Source organism: Phyllostomus discolor, chromosome 5 (assembly GCF_004126475.2).
Source record: "Phyllostomus discolor isolate MPI-MPIP mPhyDis1 chromosome 5, mPhyDis1.pri.v3, whole genome shotgun sequence".
Lineage (NCBI taxonomy): Eukaryota > Metazoa > Chordata > Mammalia > Chiroptera > Phyllostomidae > Phyllostomus > Phyllostomus discolor.
Window position 1 is genome coordinate 3,138,965 of NC_040907.2, and position 8,004 is coordinate 3,146,968.

At 67.4% G+C, this 8,004-nt stretch overlaps 1 protein-coding gene across 2 annotated transcripts; it reads left to right on the top strand.

Moving 5' to 3' along the window:
- The first annotated feature begins 458 nt into the window (after positions 1-458).
- On the top strand, positions 459-7,509 carry ZBTB48 (zinc finger and BTB domain containing 48). Of its 2 annotated transcripts, none has more exons than XM_036025244.1 (11): positions 459-610; positions 1,117-1,809; positions 2,305-2,546; positions 4,061-4,172; positions 4,794-4,886; positions 5,226-5,312; positions 5,489-5,643; positions 6,053-6,189; positions 6,275-6,439; positions 6,788-6,876; positions 7,153-7,509. In XM_036025244.1, the coding sequence occupies exons 2-11, from the start codon at positions 1,120-1,122 to the stop codon at positions 7,447-7,449; spliced, it is 2,067 nt and encodes a 688-aa protein (XP_035881137.1). In that variant the 5' UTR covers positions 459-610; positions 1,117-1,119; the 3' UTR covers positions 7,450-7,509. The 2 variants fall into 2 exon arrangements, with proteins under 2 accessions (XP_035881137.1, XP_028367345.1); XM_028511544.2 differs by having other exon boundaries at positions 474-610; positions 1,113-1,809.
- The last annotated feature ends 495 nt before the right edge of the window (positions 7,510-8,004 follow it).

Below are 8,004 nucleotides of genomic sequence, written 5' to 3' on the forward strand. Positions count from 1 at the left end.
CATCATAGCTTCACTGGCCTGTGGACAGAGCTACCAGGGTCAGTAAGGCCCTTCCTAGGGACCTGTCAAGTTTCTCATTCTGGGCTTGGGAAATGGAAGGGCACAGGAGAGCCCAGTCCAGACTCCCGGCTGCCAATAAAGAGGTGACCCACACGTCTCGGTTGCGCTTCCCGACTGGGCGAGAGTAGAGAGCTGCCTCTTCAACCCTGAAAGCATCGTGGCGGACAAACCACAGCCTGAACCTCGGCGGGCAGCCTGAGGAGGACCAGGGTCCCAGCTTGGCGTTGCTAGGCAACTCCGGGAGGCGGGTCCAACGCAGAGAGAACGGGGTTTTGCCCCTCCTCTTTCACACCCCATTGGCCGTTTTCTTCTTGGTCCCGCCCCCAAGCTGGCACCTGGAAGCCCTACGCCTTCGAATTGCTCCGCCCCGGCGGGCGCTCCCTGACGTAACAGCGGACGCGCCCTGACGTCACGTCCGGCGGCGGCGGCGGCGGCGACAGCGTCTCCGTACGGAGTCCTGGGCACGTACAGTCTGAGCAGTTGGTCGGTGGGGCTGTGGAGTGGACGCCGCCTGGAGCCAGTGGGGCCGGCGCGGGCAGGACTGGCCCGGGTGAGGAGGGCGGGGCGAGAGAGGGAAGGCCGCCGCCGCTGCGTGCGCTGCCGGAGTTCGACCGCAGCCGCTTTTCGCACGGCCGCTCCGGACCTGTGGGCGCGGCGTGGGCTTCGCTCACCTGTCCTCAGCCGCCGCCCTCTCCTCCCATGGGTCCTCTCCCTTTGCCAGGCCTATCAGTTCGTGCTGATCCCCTGCCTCTTTCCCCAAACTGTGTTCTTTCCATGTGCTCCCCTTGGTGAACCTGTCTTATCTCCCGCCAAGCCATGCAGCCTCTCCCCACCCAGTCCCTTTGCGCCCCTGCCACCCGCTCGCTGGCCAACCGCACTGTGGACTGCTGACCACACCCCCGCCCCCAGGGAGGCTTTGCGTCTCTTTCTGTCTCAGCATGCACACTCTAATCTCGACCTGAGCCCTTGTCGTGGTCAGTGGGACTGAGTAGAGGTCGCTTCTCTTTTCCCTGGGCTGGCCAGGGTGTCACTTATGCCTTCCTCCCCTGCAGACAGACCATGGACGGCTCCTTCATCCAGCACAGTGTGAGGGTCCTGCAGGAGCTCAACAAGCAGCGGGAGAAGGGCCAGTACTGCGACGCCACCCTGGACGTGGGAGGCCTGGTGTTCAAGGCGCACTGGAGCGTCCTTGCCTGCTGCAGCCACTTCTTCCAGAGCCTCTACGGCGATGGCTCGGGGGGCAGCGTGGTCCTCCCCGCTGGCTTCGCCGAGATCTTTGGCCTCTTGTTGGACTTTTTCTACACCGGTCACCTCGCCCTCACGTCGGGGAACAGGGATCAGGTGCTCCTGGCAGCCAGGGAGCTGCGAGTCCCGGAGGCTGTTGAGCTGTGCCAGAGCTTCAAGCCCAAAACCTCAGTGGGACAGGCACCTGGCGGCCAGAGTGTGCCAGCGAAGCCTGTGCCCCGGGACGTGAACAGCCACCTCAAGGAGCTGGCAGGCCTGGAGGGCGAGGAAGGTTCAAGGACTGCGGGTCAAGTGCCCAGAGGCCCAGAGCTCGGTGGCAGCCACAGCCCGCAGAGGCCCCAGCTTGGCCTCCCCGCTCAGGTGGAGAGCCCCTCCTTCCTGCGCGGGAAACTCAAGCAGGCCCTGAAGCTCTGCGCCCCGGAGGACAAGGAGCCTGAGGACTGCAAAGTGCCCCCAAGGCCCTTCGAGGCGGAAGGTGCCCAGCTGCAGGGCAGGAGTAACGAGGTGCCGTGCCCGGGGTGCTGGGGATGGGGAGGCGGGCCTGGGGGGGGAAAGGGACACTTTGCTGGCATGAGCCAGACCCCCAGGTCGACCGTGTGTTATGCGGGTTTGAAACAGGCTTTCGCCAAACGGAGGAAACCGGCTCTGCCCCACAGCCTCAGGCTGACTTTTTGCAAGGCTCAGCCGCCGGCAGTTGCCAGCTGCGTGGGGTGGAGTGGGCGGCATCAGGGTTGCGGTGTTCGTTTCCCCAGAGCGGTGAGATCTGGCCACACTTCCAGTTCCTCACAGACGGCCACTGGCCCCGAATGCGAGATTCCGAGGCGTCTGCCCTGGGGTCCCGCAGGGAACAGAGCAGTCATGGGGGCTCGTCCCGGACGTGCCGGGCTTGGGCCTCGGGATGGGCCCGGGTGGAGCTGGCTGCCCCGTAGGTGCCCCCACCCCCAGCAGCCCTGCTGATGCATTTGCTGATGAGGCCCCCTGCTGCTGCCTCTGCTCTAGTGGGAAGTGGTGGTTCAAGTCGAGGACGACAGGGACGGCGACTGTGTCTCTGAGACGGAGGCGCCGCCGGCCAGGAGGAGATCCCACGCGCTCAGAAAGCCCTGCGCCGCCGACCCCGCTCTGGGCACGGCAGCCGCAGCGGCCGAGCCCGCTGAGAACAGGAAAGGCACAGCGGCGCCCGTCGAGTGCCCCACGTGCCATAAGAAGTTCCTCAGCAAATACTACCTGAAAGTCCACAACAGGTAAGCGTCCTGCTTTTCTACTTGCTTTTCCCGTCTGCTGTTCCCATGTGGGGGCAGGGGGCCTGTTCTCCCCACTTTGGACCGGCAGAGTGCTTGGTGTGGGCGCACCCCTGGTCCTCAGGGAGCGGGAGCCGGGCCTCGGGTCGGAACGCCTCATCCCCTGTCCCTGCGGGCCTCTGGTCAGAGTGGGTTTGTGGGCACACTTGTGGGCGGGTTCCCCCGCTGTGGGCCTTGACTCCCGCCAGCTCCGGCCAGGGCCTGAGAGAGGCCTGAGGCCAGCACTGTGATCGAGGCCCCTGCGTGGGCATCCCCGCAGCCCTACAGTGCGGGCTGTGGGCCACCGCGTTGGCCCGGGGAGGCCGTGCTGCCTGGTTCCCTGGAAGTGTGAGCCTTGGGCGGCAGTGAAGCCTGAAGGACCATCTGTTTGTCAGACGCTATAGCGTCCAATCAGGAAACCAGGTGGCACGTGATGCTGTTGTCACTTAAAGTGATTACAATTAGATGAATACAGTCCTTCCCACATACCAGTCGTCACAAGTGCCCAGCAGCCACACGTGGCTGGGTGCCCAATGGGACGGCGCAGGCACAAGGGGTCCCACTGTTGCTGAGGGCTGCTGGGGAGGGGGCTGCGCCAGAGCTCCTGCAGGGTCTCCAGCGGTGGCAGTTGGGTGATGAGCCTTCCAGTCCCGCCCCCCCCAGCCCAGGACATCACCGGTCCACCGTGGTGCGCTGTTCTTGCCAGGTTGGGGCCACGTGTGTTTTCTCAGTACGACAGTCTGGGACGCCCCAGGCGGCCGACTGGAGTTGGAGCCGAGTGGAACCCGTGTACTCTCTCTGCTTTGGGGAGGGCCTGGTGTGGGAGGTGCCCCAGGGCTATCCACGTCTGCCTGGTCTCTCCCCAGTGTACGCCTGGGCTGTGCTGCAGGCCGTGGGCTGTGGTGCAGGCTGTGGGCTGTGGTGCAGGGGTGTGAACCAATTAAGCTGGAGAGACCTGGGAATGAGGCCCGCAAGGGAGGGGGTGTGCCCGCCGTGCCCTCCCAGGCCCCCAGGCCTTCTCTCGGTGGACATGGGTGGCACGGGAGGGTCCTGTGCCAAGCAGTGATAAGAGCCGACTGTGTATGAGATCCTTTGGCCGCTGAAAGATGCCAGGAGGCAGGTGTGGGGCCGACAGGTGGGAGGCTTGGGCAGCGGTCGAGGGGCTGGGTGGCTGCATGAGTGGGTAGCTGGAGGCGAGGCGGAGGGGTCGGCTCTGGCCACAGTGTTGCCGGTGGCAGCCACAGAAGTTACGGGCAGGTTGAGTGGTTTCTCCAGTGAGTCTGGACCCAGGGGTTGTTCCTGCCTCCAGAGGGATGGGCAGAGCTCCAGGGTGGCCCCTCAGCCTGGAGCGAGGCTCCCCCGCCCCCTGCAGGCTCACCACCCACACGGTGAGCCACTGGGAGCCAGAGGGGCACTGGGCGAGGGGGGGGGGCTGGAAGTCGCTCAGCCCCCACGCCCTCTGTGGCTCCTCCCGGCAGGAAGCACACCGGCGAGAAGCCCTTCGAGTGCCCCAAGTGTGGGAAGTGCTACTTTCGGAAGGAGAACCTCCTGGAGCACGAAGCCCGGAACTGCATGAACCGCTCAGAGCAGGTACTTTGGGCTGGCCCAGGCCCCGCGGACAGGGGCCTGCTGGCCTGTGCTCCCAAGGGCAGGGTGCTCCTGCCGTTGGGAGGGGCCCCTGGGAGACGTAGGTGGGACGGTGACCTCGAGAGAGCTGCAGGGTCCTTGGAGGCCATCGGGTGGGCTCCCTGGTATTACAGGTGGGGACACAGGTCCCGAGAGCGCAAGGGACAGCCCAAGAGGCCTCTTGGGTTTGGCTGCCGGCCCCTGGGTGTTGGAGAAGGGGCCCCGTGGTTGCGGGGGGTGGGGCTTGCTGGGAAAGGCCACCTGGCTACTCCCTTCCCCGAGCTGGCTGGCCTGTGTAGTGGGCCGGCCAGACCCTGCCCTTGCGAGGCCTGCTGCCAGGGCGGGGGCTGCGGGCAAGGCCGCTGGGCCCCTGCCCCCAGCCCGCCGGGCCTGGGAAGGGCCTGGCGCGGTGGGTCTGCAGCAGCCAGGGTCAGGGCAGGCAGGTTACGTGTCACCCTCTCCCACCCTAGCGGCCCCCTCCTCGGGCAGACTCCTCCCAGCCGCGAGCGGAAGCCCGGGCAGAGGCCGCCGTCGTAGGCAGAGGCCCCCGCTGACGCCGGCCCTGCTTGCCCCCCACACTGCCAGGTCTTCACGTGCTCCGTGTGCCAGGAGGCCTTCCGCCGGAGGACGGAGCTGCGGGTGCACATGGTGTCCCACACGGGGGAGATGCCCTACAAGGTCAGGCTCCCCCTGTCCCTGACAGCCCCAGGGTCCCTCCCACTGAGCCCTTTGCTTGGGATGGTGTCAGGCGCCCCCCGCGCCAGCTTCAAGGAACCCAGCCTTTCCCACCCCTCCAGTACCCCTGCACCTTCAGGCTGGGCCACCGGTCCTTTCCGGGCCCTTGTTTATTTCCAGGGGGGGCAGCCTTTTGCCAGTGCATCCGTCACCCACCTCAGGGGGCCTCCAGCACCTCAGGCTGGGCACTGCCCTCTGGCCCCCGCAGAGCCTGGGGGTGGCTGGGGGTGCCCGGGGTTTTGGGGATAGGTTGCCTCAGGTGCCTGTGGGCCTGTCTTCCAGTGCTCCTCCTGCTCCCAGCAGTTCATGCAGAAGAAGGACTTGCAGAGTCACATGATCAAGCTGCACGGAGCCCCCAAGCCCCACGCTGTAAGTGCCAGGCCACTCCGGGGGCGGGGGCCAGCATATTCTGATGCCAGCTCTGGAGCTGCTCCGGCAGGGCAGCCTTGCGGTTCCTGCCATGCGAGGTGTTCGGGCTGGGGCGGGGGAGGGCTCCGGGCAGCCTCGTCCTGCCCCTCGCCCTGACTCTGGCCCCGCTCCCGCAGTGTCCCACCTGCGCCAAGTGCTTCCTGTCCCGAACGGAGCTGCAGCTGCACGAGGCGTTCAAGCACCGCGGGGAGAAGCTGTTCGTGTGCGAGGAGTGTGGGCACCGGGCCTCGAGCCGCAATGGCCTGCAGATGCACATCAAAGCCAAGCACAGGTGGGAGCCCAGGAGTCTGCTTGCTGCCACGCGGGACAGAGTTTCCCACCCTGAGTGTGGCCCCTGCAGGGGCATCGGAGGGATGAGCAAGTGTGCCGGTCAGAGGCTGGGGGAGGGCACTCCAGGCTAAGACGAGGCTGTACTCCCCTGGGCAGATTCTCAGTTTCTGGCGCTGCAAGCTGGAGCGGGTGCCCCTTCCCTGGCGCTGCCCAAGCCCCCCCTCTGCCAGGCAGCTCATCAACACCTAGGCCCCTCCAGCGGCTCAGGCAGGCTAGCCTCGGCCTTGCTGGCCTTGCCCTTGGGGGCTCGTGCAGCTCCTTAGCTCAGGCCAGGAGGGCTCCCAGTTGCCGCGGGGCGAAGGGCGCCCTTCCCTCCGTCACGGCCTCTGCCTGGGTCCCCACCCGGACAGGAACGAGAGGCCTTTCGTCTGCGAGTTCTGCAGCCACGCCTTCACGCAGAAGGCCAACCTCAACATGCACCTGCGCACGCACACGGGCGAGAAGCCTTTCCAGTGTCACCTCTGTGGCAAGACCTTCCGCACCCAAGGTGAGGCCGGCCCGTCCCCCGCCGCCGCCGCCGCCGCTGCCCCAGGGCCGCGGCCCGGAGACTGGACCCTTGTCTGTCCCCGCAGCCAGCCTGGACAAGCACAACCGCACCCACACGGGCGAGAGGCCCTTCAGCTGCGAGTTCTGCGAGCAGCGCTTCACCGAGAAGGGGCCGCTGCTGAGGCACGTGGCCAGCCGCCACCAGGAGGGCCGGCCCCACTTCTGCCAGATCTGCGGGAAGACCTTCAAAGGTGCCCGGCGCTCCTAGGCCCTCACCCCTCGCGCTTCCTTCTAGGCGCTGGACAGGAGGGGGGGGCCGGGCCACCCCCACTTCCTGCTTCCCAGGGTGGGAGGGTCTCCCCTGGGCGGCCGTGGCTTCCACGGGCCCCTGCTCAGCAGGGCACCCCGGCAATCTCACCTATTCCCCGTGGCGGTCTGCTTCCTCTCCCGCGGAGGGGTGGAAGCTCCCCGGGGTCGGCACTGTAGTCTGGGCTGGGCGGGTGGCCGCCGAGCAGCAGCTGAAACCCAGAGGACCTGGCTTAGGGCAGGTCCTGCCCTTCCTGACCCCCCCCCCACCCCGGGGCTCCCTCCCCCCGCAGCGGTGGAGCAGCTGCGCGTGCACGTCAGGAGGCACAAGGGCGTGAGGAAGTTCGAGTGCACGGAGTGCGGCTACAAGTTCACCCGGCAGGTAGGCCTGGGGCCGCCGCCTCCTGCCCCCCCACTGGGCCCTCCCTGCCCAGCCCTGAGCCCCCTGCCCCCCAGGCCCACCTGCCAGCCCAGCCCTGAGCCCCTCTGACCCCCGGGCCCCTCCCTGCCAGCCCAGCCCTGAGCCCCCTGCCCCCCAGGCCCACCTGCCAGCCCAGCCCTGAGCCCCCTGCCCCCCAGCCCACCTGCCAGCCCAGCCCTGAGCCCCCTGGCCCCCAGCCCACCTGCCAGCCCAGCCCTGAGCCCCCTGCCCCCCCAGGCGCACCTGCGGAGGCACATGGAGATCCACGACCGCGTGGAGAACTACAACCCCCGGCAGCGAAAGCTCCGCAACCTGGTCATCGAGGACGAGAAGATGGTGGTGGTGGCGCTCCAGCCGCCTGCCGAGCTGGAGGTGGGCTCTGCCGAGGTCATCGTGGAGTCGCTGGCCCAGGGCGGCCTGGCGCCCCAGCTGCCGGCCCAGAGACTGTGCGCGGAGGAGGGCTTCGCGGGCCCGGGCGTCGTGGAGCCCTCGCTGCTCATCGCGGCCGCCATCCCCGAAGACTGCGACACGTAGCCCTCCCCCACCCACTGCACCCGCGTGGCTCCGGCCCCCAATAAACCACGTGGTTTTGGACTGGACTGTCTAGTTCCCCGGGTCCCTCCAGGGGCCTGCTGCTTCCCTCCCCACCCCCCTGGCTGCCCCCTTCCCCCTCGGATGCTCTTGGCACAGTGACACGGGGGGGGGGGGGGGGGGGGGAGTTAAGGGAGCTGTCCCCCGTCTCCCGCCCTCCTGTCGTCAGGGTGTTAGGACTGGGAGCAGAGCCGCACTCAGCCTGGGGGCTGAGGAGGGTCCGGCTCGTGGGTCAGCGAGCTCTGGGCCCCGGTGGCTGCTGGCCTGCAGGTGAGACCCTTCCCCTGGGGGCAGGGGCACTGAGCGTGGGTAGCTAGCCCAGGAAACCTGGGCACAGGCGAGGCCAGGTCCCCTGCCTCTGTGATATGGGGACCCATGGGGGGTGGGGCACTGTTTGTCATGGGTGCTGGAGGCAGGTTGCATCCGAATCCTTCCTCCACCCATTTGTAGTCTGTGGCCGGTGCGAGCCCCATTTCCCCCCCTTTTAATGGATCCTGT